Below are 21813 nucleotides of genomic sequence, written 5' to 3'. Positions count from 1 at the left end.
AGAAAACTTAGGCAGTAAACTCTGACATCGTTCTTAGTAATATTTTTTCTGATATATCTCCTTGGGCAAAAGAAACAAAAGAAAAAACAGATGGGAAGTCATAAATTTGACTCAAACTCAAAAAAGTTTTTGCACTCAAACTCAAAAAAGTTTTTGCACAGCAAAGAAAGTCATCAACAAAATGAAAAGACAATCTACTAAATGGCAGAAGATATCCACCAATGAAACATCCAAAGGAATTAATATCCAAAATTTATAAAGAACTCATACAACTCGACGCTGAAAAAAAAAAAAAACAATCCCATTAAAAAATAGGCAGATGGCCAATAGACATATGAAAAGATGCTCAGCGTCACTAATCATCAGAGAAATGCAAATTAAAACCACAATGAGATATCACCTCACACTTGTCAGAATGGCCATCACCACTAAATCAGCAAACAAGTGTTGGCAAGGATGTGGAAAGAAACAAGTCCTCGCATACTGTTGGTGGGATTGCAAACTCGTGCAGCCACTACGGGAAACTAGCAGTACGGAGGTTCCTCAAAAAATTAAAAATACAAGTACCTGGTGACTCAGCGATTCTACTTCTGGGTATTTATCTGAAGAAATCCAAAACACTAATTCATAAAGATCTATGCACCCCTATGTTCATTGCAGCATTATTTACAGGAGCCAAGATATGGAAGCAGCCTAAGTGTCCACAGACAGACAAATGGATAGAGAAGTTGGGGTACAGGTATACAATGGAATATTGCTTAGCCATAAAAAGAATGAAATCTTATCATTTACTACATGGATGGACCTAGTGGGTATTATGCTCAGTGAAAAAAGTCAGACAGAGAAGGACAAATACCATAGGATTTCACTTAGTTAGAATGTAAAGAACAAAATAAACAAACAAACAAAACAGAAACAGACTCATAGCTACAGAGAACAATGATAGTTGCCAGATGGGAGGGGGGTTGGGGGGCTGGGTGAAAAAGGTGAAGGGATTAAGAAGTACAAATTGGTAGTTACAAAATAGTCACGGAGATGTAAAGTAACAACTTAAGGAATATAATCAATAATATTGTAATAACTGTGTACGGTGCCAAGTGGATACTAGACTTATCGAGGGATCACTTCATAAATTATATAAATGTCTAACCACTACTCTGTACATCTGAAACTAATATAAAATAATATTGAATGTCAACTGTAAGTTTAAAATTAAAATGAAAAAAAAAAGAAATTGCGCTAGAAGGAATAGTAGAAGGAACTGGGGGTATTTAGCCCAGAAAGGAGAAATGTTAGAATCATTAACTTTCTTCGCGGTTTGATGGACTCCCGCGTAGAAACGGAAAACTAGGTAATAATAAGAGCCAGCGTTTATTGAGCACTTACTATGTGCCAAGCGCCATGCTCATTATTTGCCATACATTTTCTCATTTAACCTAACACATCAATCCTATGCCGTAAGTGCTATTATCCTCCCAACTCTACAGATGAGGAAAATTTAGAAAAGTTGAGTGACTTGCCCAAGGTCGCATGATAAGCGGTGGAGTCAGGAGATGGACCGGGCAGCCTGACTCTTGTGCCCGCGAGTGACTTAACCATGAGCCGGAGACGTGCCCCGTGTGGAGCCCCCAGCAGAATTAGAAGCAATGGTTGGAAGTTAAAGGGACACAGGTCTGAAGGCCACACGAGGAAGAATTTTTAAACAGCTGGAGAGAATACTGGGTGGGTGCTTGGGGTGGCAATGAGCTGCACGTCGCCAGCGAGAGGAAAGCGGCGGATACGAGAGGTATCGCACGGAGCAGTTCACAAGGAGCCTGAGAGCAGCAGCAGCGGCGCCTGGGAACTCATTAGATATACGAAGTCTGGGACGCCCTGCAGAGCTGCTGACTCGGAAACCGTGGCTGTGCCTGGCCATCTGGGTTTTAACACTCATCTAGTAACGTGTGCTCAAGTGTGAGAACCACAGGCGCAGCAGTTTCTGCACCCTCCCAGGGGCAGGGGCAGGGCCAGATGGCCGTTTCAGTCCTTCCCATGGCTGAGACCTCGTAGTTGTGCGGAAGTGAGATAAACGTGCGATTCAACATCCAACCAGCTTTCCTTATCATCCTGAGCATTGACGAGTAAGATCTTGAAAGCCATCTATTGGGTGCTAAATTGTGTAATTAGACTCAGGCACCTTGGGCATCCAAAGGCTGACAGGATGACTGTGTGTGAGGCTGTGGGTGAGGCCACCCCTCCCACCCCAGAGGGAGGGGTCTGCACGCTGACCACCTATGTCGCTTCGCCCGGTTTTCGTTATATCCATCAGGCACCAGCTGCCCAAAGTCGGACCCGGGTTTCCCAGTGCGATCGGCTGGTTCTGTCGTGAAAGCTGAACTTCTATGTGACAAGGAGGTGTTCCTGGTGTCTGTCCCCCCTGACGACACTTACATGATGGCTTCGGTGCAGGCACGTAAAATGACCTCAAACCGCAGGGCACTTTACTGCTTTAAGGACCACAGAGTATAACAAAACAGAAATTCCCTTTTCGCGCTAGATTAGTCATGAAAAATGTCCCCCGAGCCCACATCTTATGACACCCTTAGGCTCCTGGGTAGCCTGGCCTAGCCGGCAGTCAGGACAGGTGTTTGCTCCAGAACCAGGGGGCTTCTTGCAGAGGTCGGAACCCGGAGCTTCTAATGCTCAGGCCGACGCTCTCTCTCCAACAAAGTCTACAGCTCTAGGATTTAGAAACAATCGTTGCAATCTCCCAGCTATCAACAAGCAAGGAGGACAGAACAGAAACGGTGAGGGGGTCGTGGGTGGGGCAGTACAGGAGGTCATCCATCCTGTCACCCCCACAGACAGGACGGTTTGGCGGCCGCCTCTCTTGATAGCTCCCTCCCTGCCTTCTTCCCCTTAGGCCTGGATGGAGCAGCTTCGTTCTCCGCCCCACTCGTACGTAAGCAAAACCTTCTCCCGGGAGAAGACTTGGCACCTTGCTTTGTACTTGAAGGCACGGTCTGCCCATGTATCTTCTAGTTATTCTATTATCGGTCTTGTCCTTATCGTGAATTATCAAGTGAAAAATCTGTGTCCCCCCAAGATGAAGAAAACAATTTCAAAGAGTGGTTTTTCTCAGCCCCCTCAGCCCCTTGGTCTATTTCTAGCACAAGACAATGGAAAAGGAGAAAGCGGCAGGGGAGGAGGAAAAGATTCGCCGTGGGGGAGGAGGTGAGAGAGGCAGGAAGACCCCTGAGGCTGAACAAACCCGTCCTGTGGTTTCCAGAGGCAGAGCAGTGACGGAAGTGGGACCAAAGCACAAGCCGAGGGCTGACGGCATCTTCACTGCGCTTTCACCAGAGCCTGAGAGCAGGAGAGAACTTCTGTCTGGAGGTAAAGAGGCCAACTGGGGACCTGGGCTCTGGGAGCAGGGACGGGACAGTGGACAGAGCTGCCCAGGCAAGGACAGGCTTCCGGCGAGGTTCCAGAGACACCCTGTTTCTCGAAATGCCTTCACGCTCAGGAGCGTGGGAAGGAGAGGTGTTCCCCACGCCATCTGGGATGGTGCCTTTCTCCCGCAGACTCCGGGGGATACGAGGTGACACTTCCTTCAAATGGGGAAGGACCAGCTCTGTGCTCAGGGAGGGGAACCCAGGTGGGGCCCTTGAAATAGATCCGGACCCCTCCTGCTGTTCTAAACCCTACAGGCCACCTACTTTTTGTTCAGTGCTCAAGAGGGTCGAGTGACAAAGGGGAGAGAGTCACTGGAGCAAAGTTACGAAGGCCGGGATCACCTCTCCTCTGGGGCCTTGGACAGAAATCACAGATGTTTTCAAATCTCATTAGTTGTGACAGACGTCTCAAAATGGCATAGATTGTCGTCGCTACTCGGAAGTTACCATAGTTTGAGGCCGAAGCTGGGTCTGAAGCCACGTGTGCACTACTCTCTCATACATTCTTTTAATGCTGGGACAACTGGTTTGATATAATGTGGTTCTTTTGTTATCCTCCATATTTTTTAAAATTTATTTCAAATGTTATTCTGAGAAGGTGACCCACAGACTTCACGAGAAAGCCAAAAATGTCTGTGGCCCGTTTATGTCAAGGATGAGGGACCAGGCCCCTGGGTGCCGAGAAGGGCGGAGCCTGAGAACGCAGGGCAGCCCTGCGAGGCCCCCCCCCCGAGGCCCGAGGCCCTCGCTTGGGTTTCTCACGGGCTCGGTTCTCGTCTAGGGAGAGGGAGCGAGGCGGTGGCAGAGCCTGGGAGCGCATCTCGGGGTCTGGGGCATCCTTCTCAGTTTTCCAGTTTCGTGATCTGCAGGCAGAGGCATTTGTGCAGCTGATCCTTAACCGTCAAGCTCCTCTGAGAGTTTAGATCTGGGCTTTGGCGACGGAGAGAATGGAGCTTCTTCTTTCCCATCTTGTCGCCACCAGCGACAGTCCACATTCCCTCTGAGCATCTTGGCCGCAGCTTCGTGTGTCCTTTACCTGTCCCGACATTCGCATGAGGGAGCTTTAAACACAGAGGAACGTGAGGCCGGCGAGGTTAGTTCGTGCTTGGGTTTGAGTCCAGGACTCCCAGCACCTCCCAGCTTACGAGATCCGGGCGAGGGGCGCGTTTACTGTCCCCTGCCATCTCTCCGCCCTGAGAGTCCTACGCCCCGGGCGGCGGGCGGAGCTCAGAAGCCCTGGGGAAGGCCAAGGGGAGGATGCCGGCCTACCCTGCACCCGCATGCACCTGCACACACACATGCACACACACGCACACGCGTGTGCACACGCGCGCACACACACACACGCACACATGCACACATGCACACACGCACACACACTGCTAGTTTAAGTTTTCCCAGGCTAGCCCCTCAAGCCCGACCCCACGCCCCCGGCGTTTCAAGGCGCCAAGCGATGGGCTGATGAACTGCAGAGAGGACTGGAAGGCAGCGCCCTCTAGCGGCCAGAGTGTAGAACCAGCGGTGCCCGCTCGGCGCGGCACTGAGGTCACCTGTTCCGCAGGGTCCCCTGTCTGCCCCCAGCCCTCTCGAACGGCCCGTGACAGACTTCCATGCTCTGCCCCAGCTCGGCCCTAGCATCGGCGCCTGCGAGCAGACCAGCCTGTCTGCCACTGTCCTCTTGGAAGCGGTCCCTACCCTGCCCCCGACACCTTCCCGCTTGCACTGGTCCCTCAGGAAACATGCCTAGAGAAGGGACTTGACCTTCTCGACATCTCACAGCTTAGCTGGTGCAGAGCCAGGCCTGGAAGCCAAATCTCCCCAGCCCACTCCCCACCTTACCTCACCCCTGCATCTATCAGGCACCAGCCCCCCAAAGGTGACAAACATCTTTCCAGGCCTAACTCCAGGGCCATCTTGCAGCGTTTCCAAGACCTCTCTTTCGGAGTCCGTCCTTCCCGATTCCCTGATATACTTCACGCCCTGTTACTGTCACTCGCGTCGCAGTCGTTCGTGAGCGGCTTGGGTGGCTGCGATTGGGGCAAAGGAAATGAAACTCAGAGAGACCTGCATAACTTGGGGGTCAGAATCCTAGCACCCCCACTTACAAGCTGTGATTTTCAGCTAGTCGCAATGCCTCCGTAAGCCTCCATAAGCTTAGTACAAATGACAGTTTTTTAAATAACCATAATAGCTCGGTGTTTTATAAGAAGTAAACACAATCATGTGTACGGAAGCGCTTGGGAGACTGTAAATTACCTCAAATATGAGGAACCATAAAAATAGTCACTACTGAGCCCTTACTCTGCGCCAGGGACCACGCTGTCGCCATGCTATGTAAGCAGTTTGCATTGGTTGCCTCACTGGTTGACCCCCACAACCACCCTGGGAAGACAATATCATCACCATTTTATAGATCGATAAGTTGATTTTCAGAGAGGTGAGGACACTTGCCCAACGTTACACAGCAAATACCTGTCAAAGTCAGACTGCAGACCTGTCCTGACCCTAGAGGCTGTATTTAACCCCTAAGATGGTCGGCCTCTGCTGTTTGTCATCTCTGTGCCCTATGATGCCTGACATTTTATAGTTGGTCAGTGTTTGTCAAATGTAGCCAGTAAGTGCTGAGTGTAGTTCCTGTTTCCAGAGCCTAACTGGTTGCCCGTTACACAACCAGTTAAGTCGGGGGACCAGGGCTTGGACACAAGCAGTTTGGCTGTAGAGTCTGTGCTTTTAGCCACAACCTTAGGCCGAATGAATAAACGCAATCTCTCTTTATTTCCCTTTCAAGTCAGATGAGGCTTTGTAGCTAGCAGAAACGCATGTCACTAAACTTTTAAAGTTTTGTCTCTAGAGGCTGTATTCGGATGCTATTGACATTCTGGGGGGGGAAAGGGGGCAGCAGCATGGGGGGACAGACCACTGGGCTGCTGCTTGGGTTTATCAGAATTGCGACAAATTTATAGCTAAATATAGGGAAAATTATCAGTTGTCTCCATTTAGATTTTCTATGTTCCTTAATAGCACTTTATAATTTTTACTCTATAGGTCTTGATGGAAATCTTGTTACACTTTAAATTCCTGGGCATCTTATGGGAGTGTTTTTATTGCTATAATGAGTGAGATTTTTTTCTTCTATCATATTTTCTGAATAGTGATTATATCTAGGAAAATTAATGATTTTATATATTCACTTTGTAAGTGACTACCTTATATATATTATTATATTTATTTTTGTTCTGTTTATACATTATTAGTTTACATAAATTACAGTTACATAATATTCCATACTGTGCATATGCCATAATTTACTCAACCATTCTCTAACCAACCAGTGGGTCTTCACCTTTGTCTATGTAAGTTACATCATGCGTAAATGACAGTATTTTTGCCTCAAGATTTCCAATATTTATATTCCTCGCTTGCTTCTCTAATTGTCTAAACGCAGTGACCAACATTTCCAGAACACTGTAAAATAATAGAGGTAATGGGAAGCATTTTTGTCTTGCTCCTAATTTTAATAGAAATTCTATTTTATCATTAATTATGATGCCAGAATTCTATTTGATATATTTCTCTATTTTGTTGAACGATATTCATTTTTACCATTTTACTTAGGGTTTTAGTGAGAATAAAATATAAGCTTTGATCGGAATATTGACTTTCTTTTTCGATCTAGAACATGTAGATATTAATAAATTTCCTGATATTGAGTCATCCAAGAATTCCATTTGACACGGTGTATTACATTTTTAATATTCTGCTGGATTAGTTTATTGTTTTATTTAGGATTTTCGCATGAATATTCATGTGGGACTGGTCTGTAGTCCTCTTTATTCTTTAAGGTTTTTGTATTAGTAAAAAGAAATGAGATTTCCTTCTTTTCCTATGCCATCGATTTGAATAGCATCAGAATAACTTGGAGAATTTACTTATAAACTATCCAAAGTAGTGCTTTCTAGAAATTTTTTCATGAAAAAAATTTTCTCAATTTTTATTAAGGCCTAAAAGGTTATTGGTCCTTGTAGGTTTTCTTTCTTTTCTTTCTTTTTTTTTTTTGAGTCAAGTTTGCTCATTTGTATTTTCATAGGAAATTATTTCAACCAGCTTTTCTAACTCTTTAGAGTAATATAAAAGTGGGTACGTAGCAAACTTCTCAGCTCTGTTCTGTTTTATATACATGGTATCATAGTATCATATATATATGATACACATCAGATATACATATGCTATATATTTGATTGTTAATATATTTGATAGATCTCTGTACATCCATATGTATGCTTTTTTCTTTATCATATGTATTATCTTTATCTTTTAAAATCTATCACTTGATATGTACAAAAATATGTAACATATCTAAAAACATAAAGCATAACAACTAACACCTATGAGCCCATTGCACAGCCGCAGAACTAGAACATAACCAAAAGCATCCTCTACCCGTGAGCTCCTCCCGCACCATCTCACTGACAAGGAATAACGGGCAAAGAAGATGCAGCTTATGGAAAATAGGATTTCTAGGATGTATCTTTTTGGTTTTGACATCTATGCTAATTGCATTATGGCAGAGCGTGTGGTCTTTATGATACTGATTCTTTGAGACTTGCTTTATTGGCTAGTAGTACATGATCAAGTTTATAATTTTTCCATGTGTGTTTGAAAAGAATGGGAATTCTCTAATGGATAGGTGGCGAGGTCTCTGTATGTCCATTGGCTGAACTTGTTTATTATTACTTAAATCTTCTCCATCTTTTTGTTTGCTTTTTTTGCTATTATCATGGATCTTTCTGTAGTTTCCATTTCTTCCTATAGTTCTTTCAAATTCTGCCTTATATGGTTTGAGATTGTGTTATTTAGTGCATACAAGATTCTAATAATTATGTTGTCCTGGTGAACTGACTCTTTTTTATCACCATATAGTAACTCTACTGCTAAAACATTTTGTCTTTTTTGTCCAATATTAATATATGCCAGCTTTCTTTTTGCTTTTATATGTAACTCATATCTTTTTGTCCTTTGATTTTTAACTTTTCTATGTCTTTATTTTTTGAATGCTCCTTTTGCATATAGCATATTGCTACATTTCATTAAATCCTATCTGACAATCTTTCTTTTTGGTTAATTTATAGGATTATTAATATATTTGAACTGGGAGTATTATTTTCCTTTCCTTTTTGTATACTTTCAGTCTACCTCTCACACTTTTATCTTATTGTGATATATATTATGATTAAAAGCATTTCGTTATATGCCATTATTACAAAATATCTCTGCAGTAGATATGTAAGGAAACTAAAATTAGATGTTTTTAAACTTCTTATGACCATAGCTGTAAATATATATTTTTAAAATTCCTCTTCTTAATATGATTGATCGAACAACAAATTTTGTTAGTTTTTAAACATAATACTTCAACATTTTATACACTCAAAGTGTTAGACTGGATTTTTAAAAAATTTCATTCTATCTGTGGATATTATTTTTGGCTGAAATGAAAAGCATTCAGCATCATTATATATGTATTTTTTAAATAGATGTTTGTGTCGAGAGATAATGTTCACGTAAGCAGATGAGAACAAGACAATTTTTAACAGCAATATCTATTTGAATTTCTATCTCATACAGCAAAAATCTATCAGAAAAAAATACATTTAACAGTCAACTTGATTACTTTTTAGGTGATGTAGTATTTTTTCTTTATTATATTTATTACGTGTTATATATGTATTAATGGCTAAGCTCCTGCAGTAGAAAATGGAAGAGAAAAAGAATGAATGTTCAATCATGTTGCTGTACAACAAACCACCCGACAAACTCTGGTGGTTGAAAACGATAACCTTTTTTTAGCTCACAATTCTGTGGTTTGGCAATCTGGGCGGGGCTCAACTGGCAGTTCTTCTGAGCTCATTGGTTTGTCTGGAGTCAGCCAGAGGTAGGCTGGGTGCTGATTGGTTGCAGATGGTCTCACTCACACGTCTCGTGCTCTGCCGAGGAGATGGGAGAAACTTGTGTCATCTCTAGCAATTAGCACACTGGCCTGAGCTTTGTCAGAGTCGGCTGGATTCCAAAAGCAGCAAGAGAAAGAAAGCCAATCCAGATGTGTAAGCACTTTACAAGATTCTGTTTACTGTGTTTGTCCTGGTAACTTCCCACAGCTGACTCTACCCCCAGCATCACCTTTTGTCTTTAACTCTGAATGTGGAGTTGAAGGTGGTGGCTGCCGCCATTTGGGGTGTTACTCAGGGTTCCCGGGTCTCTCTCACATATGGGAGGAGGGTAGGGGTATGCGTGTTATTAAACTTTGTAATCTGTTTCTCTCCTACTAATCTGTCTGTGTTAATTTGATTATTAGACCAGCCAGGAAATCCTTGAAGGGTAGAGGATGATTTTTTTTTTTCTCCCTGACAATTGTATATATTTATAGACCACAGAGAACAAGTACAAAGATACATAGCATATCGTTTGTCTTGTTTACCTCAGAGAGGGAAGAGGGAGAGTTTAGTAATTTGTCTTGATGCCATTTTATGTTGTTCGACTCGCTAAGATGATCCTGTAATACTTTTATAATTTAAAAAATTGAGTACAGAATATGTATCTATGTATATATGTATATATCTGTGTATCTGTCTGTACACACACACACACACACACACACACACATACACATTTGGAAATATGTCAGAACGTAAGATGTTCACCTTGAGAAGTTTAGGAACCAACGAAATGGACTTTCATTATGTGTTTTACATACTATATATTTTTTACAATGACAATTTAAAAAAAACCTAGTCACACTATAGCGTGGGGTCAAAATAAAAAAAATATGTCTATTGGTGGGATTAACAAAAAGGTCAGAACTAAGATGCTGGATGATTGTTTGTAAGACGAAACGAAAGGCGATCAGAATGAAAGTGTTTTTAAGTCAATTGCCTTAAAACTGAAATGTGCCATTTTGTGTGGATGGCATGCTAATTGGGGATAGCTTTTGATTTGTGCTATTATCATTGCGTCAGATACTTATTTCAAGCACTTAGGCTCTGCATGTGTTAAATAAAGAACATATTGGATGTCGGGAAGCAATGAATGGGCTTACTTTTTTCCTAAGTTTTTAACCTATTTCCCATTTAGAAAAAAAGTACAGCTCTCGGCCAGCATTAATTTCATTTTACATAAACATGCTTTCTGAGGCTGAAGCAAATCTGACTGGTTTTCAGTGTGAAAATAAAATGTAAAAACCGTTCTTGGAGTTATTTCTAAACAGAATTTGTCTCTAATCCTGATATAACAGAAACGTATACATGAATTGGATTGAGGCCTAACTGTCCCGCTAAAACATTAGGCCCAGATGGTCTCACTAAAGAATGCTACTAAACCTTTAAAAAACAGATAATTTCACTGCTTTTGGAAATCATTCCTGAGCTTACAAAAGAAAAGTTTCCAAATTCTTTTTGTGAAATAAGCCTAACATTTATTCTAAAACCCAACTAAAGTAACACAAAAAATAAAAAAGAAATCAATCTTATTTGAGAATATTGAAGCGAAAGCCTTAAATAAAATACTATGAAACAGAATCCAGCAGCATATTAAAAGAATAATATGCCAAGACCAAATGCTGGTTTTGTTTTTGTTTTTTAGGTTACAAGCATGCACCAATTTCAGGAAATCTATTAACACAGACCAAATATATCTATTAAGAAAAATCATATGATCATTTTAGTTGACATTTAAAATGCAATTACTATAGCATTTAACATTCCTCCTTGGTTTTTTTAAAACTCCTAATAGAAATAAATGTATATTCCTTAATATAATAAAACATCTCATCCCTAGCTAGCATATACCTAATAAGGAAACAATTAAGCATTCCCCACTAAATTCAGAAAAAAAGACAGGGATTCATTATCACCACTGTTATTTAATATTTTCTGGAGATATTAGCCAACACAATTAGACAGGAGAAAGAAATCAGAGATATAAAAATAGAAAAGGAAGTGATTATCATTATTTAGAAATTATATGATTGTTTGTCAAAACCTTGAGAATCAACTGAAAAATTATTAAAAACAATAGAATTATTAGAGAAGGGAGCCGGATATGAAATTAATATATAATAAACAGTCTTTCATGTAGAAACAACAATGAAGAGTTAAAAGATTTAATGAATGATATAAAAGAAAAATGACATAAAGGTAGAAACAAAAAACAAAAGACAATGGGAAAAAAATGATATTTTTCGATAGTGACAAAAAATATACTCAAAATAAACTTAGTGACAAATAAACAAGACCTTTATGAAGAAAACATCTAAACATGGCTGAGAGACACACATCAAAACACAAGACTTAAAAAATGGAGAGGAATATCACATTCTTGGATCAAAAGAATCAATGCCACAAAAATTTCAACTCTAAGTTAAAACATCAATTGCACATATCCCGATTTTAAAAAATACCAATATTATTTTTCTCTGGTGGTAGATGGTGGGAAGAGAGAGACTAGACAAGCTGATTATAAATATCAGATAGAAAAATTCTGAAAACTTAGAGACTAAATATTAAAACATTCTAAATCTACAACAAAGACGATTAGACATTTAAAAATAAAATATTAACAAGTCAATAAATTACTTTCTAAGAATTAAAATATAAATCTACTAAAATTTGTCGGGCACACATATAAATAGAACGAAAGTATATAAATCGGCATGCATACACACAGGTGTATGTGACAAGCATTTCAAGTCAAGAGTGGATTGTTTTATTCAACTAAAGGTATTGAAACTGACTGGTAGAAAGCTCGAAAAAAATTAAGTTACGGCTGTACCTTACCTTTTCCACCAAAATAAATTCTATAAATACAACAATTTTAATGTAAAAGAAAATTAAAAAATAAAAGTACTGGAAGAAACCATGGGAGAATGTTTTAAATTTGGGAGTGGAGAAGACCCGTATAGCATGTCACAAAACCTGACAGAGATTAACATAAAAGACCAGATTGGTAAGTTTAATTACATGAAAACAAAAAGATTTCTGCAACACAAAACCCACCATAGAGAGGGGAGGTACAAGAGGGTGAAGGGGGTCAAATATATGGTGACAGAAGGAGACTTGACACACCATACAGATGACGCATCATAGAATTGTATATTTGAAACCTATATAATTTTATTAACCAATGTCACCTCAATACATTTAATAAATTTTTTAAAAACTACCATAGAAAAGACAAATGGTAGGCTAGAAAAGTATTTCTAATTCCTATCGCAAAGGACTAATTTTTTGAGTATATAGAAAGAACTCCTACAAATCAATTGAAAAACATCACTGTTGACAACCCGAAAGAAAAACGGGCAATTTCATAGAAAAGGAAAAACAAACATCTCTTGAACCCATCAAAATATGCTTAACCTCAGTCGTGATAAGAGCATTGTAAATTACGACCACACTGAGGCTATTTTTCACCTCTCGAATTAGCATCAGATTGTTGGCATGGGTATGAAAAAACATTCTCACATTTGCTTGTGGAAAGGTACGCTGGCGCGACCTCTGTGGAGGACAGGACAATATGGCAACGTTTGTCAAAATAGCAAACGTATATACACCCCTGGACCAGCGATGCAACTTCTAGAGATTCACCATGTGCAAAATGACGTATATACAAGGTTATTCATTGCAGTGGGGTTTGGAAAAGACTGAAAATAGTCAAAATGCTAATTGCAATCTATGTGAATAAATTCACATAATTATGAATAGTGTGCAACAATTTTTAAAAAGGGAAATTATGTACTAATATAGCCTCCAGGACACACTGGTAAGCGAAAACAGCAAAATGTAGAACAGCGTGTACTGTATGTTATCATGTGTTCTTATTATTTTTAAAAAGGAAAATATGGAACCGTTTGTATAGGCATAGAATATCTCTAGAAGTTTCCACAACAATCAGGCAACCATTATTTTATATATATAGATGTACAATTTATCTTTTTTTGACATAATGGTATATATTGTAGACATCCCTTCATGCTCATATTTATAGAACTCATTCTTTTTAATACTAAATATCATATTCTATTGTATGGATGAGTCAAAATTTATTCAACAATTTCTCTACTGATGAAAATTCAGTTGTTTTCCTGGTCCTGGTTTTTGTTCAGTTTTGTTTTTTTCAACATGGTGATAATTTTTCTTAGCTAGGATTAGAAAATATAAATGTAACAGGTAAAACAATAAAAATATTGGGAGAAAATTACAACCTCAGCCTGAAGCAAACTTTCTTAATACAGGAAACACAAATGATTTAAAAGAGAAGATAGATGTATGGTATTTAACTGCATGCAAATGTCAATTTTCCTTATGGAAAGAAAACAAAGTCAAGAGACAAACAACAAATTGGAAGGAAATACATGTTTTTAAAAAATGGCGGCCAGGTTAATATCTCTAATATAGAGAGAGCTCCTAAAAGTCGATTTAAAAAAAAAAATGCAAAAACTATGAACAGACAATTCATAGAAGAGGAAATACTAATGGCCAATAAACATAAGAAGAGCTCTTCACCCTCAATAGTCATGGAAACGCAAAATAAAACATCAGCGAGAGGTTTTTTCATCCCTCAGATTGGCAAAAACTTAAAAGATCGCTAATATCCAGTGCTGGGAAGCCCGTGGAGAAATGTACATTATCAAGCATTCTTGTTGAACGTCTTAATCTCAAACATCTTTTTAGAGAGCAATCTGATAACACGTAGTAGAAAAAAACTTTTAATGTTCATATTCTTTGAACTGACAATCCAATTAACTTAGAAAAAAAAATCTGCAAAGACAGCCCTTAGCATCTCTGTCTCCTCTCTCCAGTACACCCCACTGGATTCGGCATCTGGCTTCCCAGCCAGCTAGATTCTCACACCCAAGCCCTCCTCCATCTCCATCAGACCCCGGCCAGCCGAAGGAGGTGCCTGGGACAGGGAGGCGGCCTTGGAGCCCCGGAAGGCCTTGTCCAGGATCCCCCCTGTGCTTTCAGGAAAGTGAGGCCAAAGACATCGGCAGAGCCGGCATTTGCCTCGATTTCCTAGAGCTGCTGACAACGTGTGGGACGTCGATGGCACCTGGCAGAGGCTGCTTTGCTCTGGCTGTTCTGCTGGTAATCGCTGACATCCAGCTTGGTGGTAAGGACAGCCCACCCCCAGGTCCCCAGGGCAGAGACAGCCATCAGGGAGGATCCTGGACTCGTGAGGAGGGATGGACCCCATGAATTTTTTTCTGGTGAGGTAGAAAAGGACCCACCCTTCTTGACACTAATAAAGTGTCAAAAATACAGTGTTTTCTTTTTTGTCAGCATCCGATTGCCCATTCTGCTTCTGCTGTGTTGCAAAGAGCCTGGCAATCTGGCCCGATCTAAGATTCCTACAGGTTAGGACATCCAGGTTTGAGATTCAGATACCACAATATTCGTCGACTCTGGCAAACCCATTTAACCACTCCGTGCCTCGGTCTGTTAATCTATAAAATGGGAACAAGAAGACCTGTCTCTAAGGCTATCTCGAGGATTAGAGACAGTGCACTCTGATAGTTAAAGGCCCTACAGAGTTCCAGACGGAGAGCAGAAATAAAATACAAATCATTCCTGATTAGTAGCTGGGATTGCCTGTGTCCTTCAGATACGCCTACAGCGCGTAGACAGCTCTTTGAAGAGGCTGGTATTTAATGTCTGTGGGGAGGCCCCTGCCTCACCTTGACATTTCTGTGGAAGTGAATTTCATTTACCATGTACACCTGGCTTCCCACGGCTAATTCCTGCTTTCCTGTTTCAGGATGCATGAACATCAGCAGCTCAGTTTCCCAGGAAGGAGAGAGACTAAGCATAATCTGTACCGTGTGGCATAAGGAAGGAGAGGCAGAGGGGGTTGTCGTGTTTTTGTGCAAGAACAGGACTCGGGACTGCTCCCCTGAGACCAGCTTGGAGCAGCTGAGACTGAAACGGTATCGTGGGCCAGATGGCGGCAGCGAACGGTCATCGCAGTTGGTGTTCACCATAGACCGAGCCATGCCGTCCAACAGTGGCATCTACCAGTGTTGTGCCAGAAGCCAGAAGTCAGACATCCACCTTCAAGACCATTTTTTCTCCCTTTCGGTCACAGGTGAGCTCCCAATATCCCTAATGGCACCAGGTGGGACGTCAGCAGGTGGACAGCTGGAGACCAGTGGTTGTCTCAGGCCCTGGGTGGGCAGCTCCTCAGGGACATGTGCTCCCCGTGACTCGGTCCTGGCCCACCGTTCCCACCGGCAGACGCTGCGTCCCGCGAAGCACGCAGACGAGGGCCATCTCATGTTGTCTTTAATTTTAAAAACTCGTACTGAGGTAGCCATCCCACTTTTTGTTGACACTGAGACTGAGTCACAAGGAGGTGAAGCACCTTGTCTGATGCCACTCACTGACCAGGGCCGGTACAAGCAGAAAGGTCTGGAATTTCGTCCTCCCCACTCCCAGTTCGGCCCTGTCTCCGGGATGTGGCTGTTTCTAAACAGACGGATGGACTTGAGATAAATCAGACAGTTGTTTTCAAGAGCATTTAGTTATAAGAAAGGGAAACCCATTAAAGCTGCCGTAGATTAAAGGGGTAAAATAGTAAGGCAAGTGTAGCCGGTGTCCAGGAGTTTGTTTCTAGAATCAGAAAGCAGGAAGCCAGCAGAACCCCAAACTGTTATTGTCTCCATCTCTGGGGCAGCAGAGCCTCTGCGTATCTCCTTCATTTTGTGTGTGCTCCCGTGTTCTGTCACTATTGTGGACAGCCTGCCTACACATGGCCACCCCAGCCTCGACTTTACATGCGTGACATCCTCATATACCCAGAGTGACTCTCCATGTTTTTATATGCCCAGACAATGCAGCAAGCCTTCAAAACTAAAAATTATGTTCTACTTAGAATTCTGTGCCCAAACTACCAACCACACGTGAGGAAAGGCATGGAATAATTCAAAACAAATTTTGTCTTCCATGTAATCTTTCTTAAGAAGCTACCAAAGGAAGTGATCATTATCTGCAGGGAAAATGCTAAATTTTACCAAAGGGAACATAATCATAGCATGCAACGTGACTCTGTAATAAGTAACATTTACAGAATCCAAAGTCTAAAATTTGTCATAATGGTTTTTGAAAGACGCAGAGAAGGGAAGTGGCTAGAGGTTTATGGAATCACATCCTCATCTTCTATAGCAGAAAGTCAATCAATGTCTATACTTTCTCATCAAGGAGTGGTGACATGAGCATATTATTTAGGAATATGGTGAAACATCTCAAAGAATTGACAGCGATCGTCTCTGGGGAATAAGCCTAGGAAGATAAAAGGATACTGCTGTAATCCGTTATCAACTTTAAAATACTATCGTACTTTTTAAGAAAAGTAGATTACACACAGAGACCCCAAAGATAAAAACTTGGCCCAGAGCCTTTCCTCATCTCCTACGGTTAGTAGTTAATCCACATTCTCAGCTTCGCTTTAGGTTGCTTACTTTCTTCCATGCTCCCAGGTACGTCTCCCATATGACCTAGTATGGCGCTGGGCACTTCCGCGCTCTCCATGATCAAACTCCCATCTTCCCTACTGGCTTCTGTGACTGTGCTCTCCCTGGCTTTTCTACCTTTCTGCTGTTCTTTTCTCTCCTTCTCTGCCTCTGTTTCCTCCACCCATCTCTCAACGCATGAGAATTCATTTCCAAAGAATCACTCCTCACCCCTCTGTCTTCTCTCTCTACTCTCTCCCTAGTTCTCACTCTTAGGATTTAAACCTGTCCACCCTTGCACCTGACCCACAAATCAACTTCTCCAGCTCTAACCTCTTTCCTAAGTTGCAGTTAAACATTTCTACTGATAACTGGACTCCCAGCTCCCGAATGCCCTACTGATGCCGCAGACTCAAATCCATCCTCCCGAGACTGGACTTCTATCCACGATTTAGTCAGAACCATGGTTCCTCCTTTATTCTCTTCCCCCAACCAGTTAAGTTGCTAAGTACGGCTAGTTCTTTCCAACATTCGTCCCTTTCTTTCCAAAGGTGTCCTCCAGGTCATCATCTCGCACTTAACACATTTCAATGGTCTCCTAACTGGCCAGCCCCACTTGAGACCCAACTGCATCTTACTCGTTTTCGTGTCTCCCACATCTACCTCAGGGCCTGGCACTGAGGTGTTGCCTAGTAACGGCCCGCCGACTCTAAACATCTTTCTAAAATGTTAATTTGTACATAACATACCACCAGTTTTAATATCTCTTCACTTTACTTTATCCTGGCACTGAGGGTTTTATAAAATTTCTATTTAATACTCTTTCATTCATCTCATAAATTTGTATTGTGCATCCCAAGCACAAATGCTAAGCCTTGGAGGACAGGAAGGGGGTACAAGGCTCTCGCTCTTATAATCTACTATTCCCATTCTCTTACTATTTCTGCTTGTGCTGGTTCTCCCTGAGACGCAATGCCTTTCTTGTTCTCACCGTATTTATGTATTAGAGCCAACACGTATGCTCACCAAATGTGGAAATAAGATTCCTTTTGGAAGATGAAACTAATAAGGCCAGACAGGTAACAGTGTTAAAAAACGACATGCTAAGTGATCTATTACTTCATTTAATCTTCATGGCCTTTTGAGAAAGGTACTATTCTTGTCATGTGACGACTTGGGCTCAAAGGTAATTTGTGTTAAGGTCACTCAGCTTGTGCGTGGTGGATAAGAAACCAGATCTATTCCAAAGCCCAGATTTTAACTTAGCCTGAACTGCTCGAGCCACTCCAGAAGATGGTTTTCAAATGAGCTCTGGAGACACCCACTGCAAGGGGACTCGGGTAACTTTGCTGGCTCTCTGGCATGCCTTAAGAGTTCCTTCAAGGTAGGCTTATTTGCATCCCCAGTATCACACAGATTCTCTATTTATTGCTGCTAAAGTCCACAAATGTTTTGAAAAAAAAAAAAATCCTTATCCGGGTAATGAATTATATGCTGAGAAGTCGCAAGATGCGACACAAAGAGGGACTTCTGAAACCCTCGCCTGATCCGCTGATTCTTTTTGGGACCAGAGCCAGGGAACTACACAGTGATGGGACTACAAGGAACTGGGCGCCGTGAGCTCAGCCACAGCAAAGGCGCTCTCAGTTCAGGCTTCCGGCAGGAGAAGCTCTGGGCAATGCTGGTCACCAGCCTGCTGGCCCTGCAAGGTATGTCCAGATAAATCGTATGCACTCCCCACGACGAGGGTGCTATACCTTTGTCGCCTTGGTTATTCTCCAGCAGGAGGGAGGAGAGGGGGATGAAGTGGGGGAAGGAAATGCTCCTTGAGCCCTGACTGTCCACAGGAAAATATCGAACCAGAGGGCTAAAGGGACCCAAAGGGACTAAAGATTTCACACTGACTAGGGAAAAATGGATGACTCAAACTTGCACTGGGTAGGTCAGACCTACCCGGAAAGGCAGGCAAATCCAGGTGCCTCATTCACTGGATGAACAGAGGGCTACAAGTTGAGGCCATTATGTGACAACGAACAAGGCAAGAGACCGACGTGGTCTGCTGGTGGGTTTTGAACAATGCAGCTTCCTCGGCAAAGGCCGATGGCCAGATTGAGTATATTAAACACTTCTGGCTGAGTCCTCAGTGCCATTTATCAATACGAATCAGGGTTTTCTGTTAGACAATGGCTGGAACTTGTGATAACTTGCCATTTCATTTTTACATCATCAATAACTGACACAGGTTTTTGCCCATCCTTGGCATCCTTAATTCCATTTTATTTGTGCTGCCCTCGAATCAAAACCCATTTGGAGAGCCGCCAGAATGTGAGCTCTCAGAGCCGGGACCAGCTCTAAGCCGGGACCTTGTACTCCATCAAAGAGAGTACAAGGCGCATGCAGGTTCTTAATAAATTTGTTTAATCCATTTCCCGTTTGCCCCGAGAATACTCACCAGCAGCACTTGGGGCTACGTTTACCCCGAGATAACTCGCGGATTAGTCCTAACCTAACCCGCTAATTTCAGGGACTACCCTTGTCCTATCACTAATTTCAGGGACTACCCTTGTCCTATCACTGAGCCAACCATTCATTGCTATACATGGAAAACCTACTGTGAACTCTCTGAGTGACACGCTTCTTGACTGTCCTGCCTTGCAGCGAGGAGCGGTCAAAGGGTCAAAGGCTGGCTCCCTCCCCACTTCCACCGGGATCAGCCGGACTTGCTAACGAGCACATCTGCACGTTGGCAGTAAGACACACACGTAATCCCGTGTTTCCTCTCTCATCCCTTCTCTAGACACGAGCACCTATCACACGCACATCCCAGATGAATTACATGAGCTATTATGCTGCTATTCTAAGTTTTGTGGCAATGATACAAACTTTCCTTTTTCTTTCTACAGCTTTGTAAGCCAGAAGTAAAGCAGCAAGATACATCCGACTCTCTTTAGCTTGGTATCTCTCACATTACAACGTGTACAGAGCACCACCCACCTCTCAACCACCGGGGGAGAGGAGGGGAAACAGGTCAGAAGGGAAAAGATGCTAAATATGCCAAGAATCTGGAGAATTCACAGCAGGGAGAGCAAACCTGCCTTTCTTCCCAACTCCGTCACCTGCAAATAAAAAGTAAAGCTCCCACTAAGGTGGCTGGCGCGGTTCTCGCTGTGTGAGTGTGAGTGTGTGTGTGTGTGTGTGTGTGTGTGTGTGTGTGTCTGTGTGTGTGTCTGTGTGTGTGTCTGTGTGTGTGTCTGTGTGTGTGTCCGTCCGTCCCCAGGACTCGTCCTCCCTCCCCTCCAACACAGTGAAATAAACAAGCAAGTCAAACACCAATTTCTTTGGAAGGCATTTTTATTTAACACTGTGAAGGAAAGAGAGAGGAAACAAGCACGGGCAGGACTGAAGAGAAAGCGCCAGACGCAGTGACTTGACCTGCGTGGAAACGAGGAGACGCAGAGACCGTGGTGCCCAGCAGCATCCGCGAGGCGCTGCCAGGGAGACCGGAGCGGACCAGGGGCACCGCAGAGCTCAGCGGGCTGCCTCCCGTCAAGCACCCGTCAGCCTCTTCGGTCACTTCTCTTTCTATATAAATGCCCAAAGCAGGATTTGCAGCCCCTTTCCTCCTAACTGCCCAAATCCTGTTTCTCTTTGCCACAGTTCAGCAGAGAGGAGAGGGTAGGATATTCCTGATAGGAAGAACCACAGGAATCAAGAAGAAGGAACACAGACCATTTCACTGAAGCTAAATGACAAGCCATCGAAAGGAAACAGATACCTTACCTGTGATCCTTGGCCAGCACCTGCCAACTGTGGGAGCTAAGGTTTGTGGGAACACAGAGAGAAACGGCAGAAAGAGATGGCTAAGACCCTCATTACTGATGGTCCTGAACCTCAAACTCAAAGGTCTGGGTTTTGTGTCTTATGGAGGGAAAAGACTAGGCACAGAGTCAAAAGACCTGGGCTCAGATTCTGGCTCTGCAACATGCCGGCCGGCTATGTTCCTTGAGCAAACGAAGTTCTGAGATATGGCTTCAAATATGTATACACTATATAACACAACTGGATGTTGATTCTGGTGTGACTAATAAAGACAAACTGATTTAAAGGCATTACTGAAATCGCAGTAGCTTATTGTTATGCATTTTTTCACCAAAGTACTAAAAATACAACTATCATCTTGTTGGGAGGGGAGTCTAATACTCTTTGGACCTTAAAAAACGGTACATCTCATTAGAAAAGGTAAAGACCACAGGCCTACATCCCAGGCTTCACAGATGTGAGTGTGCGAGCTGGAGGAGGCGGCAGCACACAGGCTCCGCGGACACCTTCGACACGGAATCTGGCGAAACGAAGTTTATGTGTGTAAGACCTTAGAGCTGGACGCCTGGAATTCCACTTGTCTGGCAGGCGTGAGATCAAAACCACAGTGTCCTTTGGATGGGACACGGGCGCTGTCCTGCCCCTGGGAAGGCCTCCAGCGTACAGTGCTCTGCGTGTCCCATCTTAAACCCTGGAGCAGCCTGTGGGTCGCGGCCTGTGCGCCGACTCTGACATCACCACCAGCCTCATCCTCCCACACGAGAGCCATCAGGACTTATGTGAGATTCATTCTGGACACTGTGAGAGAGAGCACTCTCCAGTCCCCCAGCTCCGGGTCCCCACTGGTTCACTCTTGCAGACAGCCCTCTGGCCTCCCACCCTCCAGCACGAGGCCAGAAGGGGCTCCCCTGACACCACCACCTACTGAGCGGCCCTGCCCGGCTTCCAGGAGGGAGCCGGCTCATGGGCAGCCTGCCTGGGTCAGCGCTCGCAATCGAGTCTGGCGTGCCCTGTGCCTCCCGAAACCCAGGGGGGCCCTGCTGCTTAGAGCAGACGCGGCGCATG

General features: G+C 43.0%; 1 protein-coding gene across 5 annotated transcripts; it reads left to right on the top strand.

Moving 5' to 3' along the window:
• Positions 1 to 3174: 3174 nt before the first annotated feature.
• Positions 3175 to 20074, top strand: CD160 (CD160 molecule). 5 transcript variants are annotated; one of them, XM_011366217.2, is made up of 4 exons: positions 13871 to 14594; positions 15240 to 15566; positions 18501 to 18638; positions 19833 to 20074. In XM_011366217.2, the coding sequence occupies exons 1-4, from the start codon at positions 14528 to 14530 to the stop codon at positions 19838 to 19840; spliced, it is 540 nt and encodes a 179-aa protein (XP_011364519.1). In that variant the 5' UTR covers positions 13871 to 14527; the 3' UTR covers positions 19841 to 20074. The 5 variants fall into 5 exon arrangements, with proteins under 5 accessions (XP_023390949.1, XP_023390944.1, XP_023390948.1 ...); XM_023535181.1 differs by lacking the exons at positions 18501 to 18638; positions 19833 to 20074 and adding an exon at positions 3175 to 3375 and having other exon boundaries at positions 14450 to 14594; positions 15240 to 16265; XM_023535176.1 differs by lacking the exons at positions 18501 to 18638; positions 19833 to 20074 and adding an exon at positions 9119 to 9535 and having other exon boundaries at positions 14450 to 14594; positions 15240 to 16265.
• The last annotated feature ends 1739 nt before the right edge of the window (positions 20075 to 21813 follow it).

The sequence above is a fragment of the Pteropus vampyrus genome, unplaced genomic scaffold (assembly GCF_000151845.1).
Source record: "Pteropus vampyrus isolate Shadow unplaced genomic scaffold, Pvam_2.0 Scaffold6, whole genome shotgun sequence".
Classification (NCBI taxonomy): Eukaryota; Metazoa; Chordata; class Mammalia; order Chiroptera; family Pteropodidae; genus Pteropus; species Pteropus vampyrus.
Note: the sequence above shows the minus strand (reverse complement) of the source record. Positions and strands in the feature narration are given on the sequence as shown.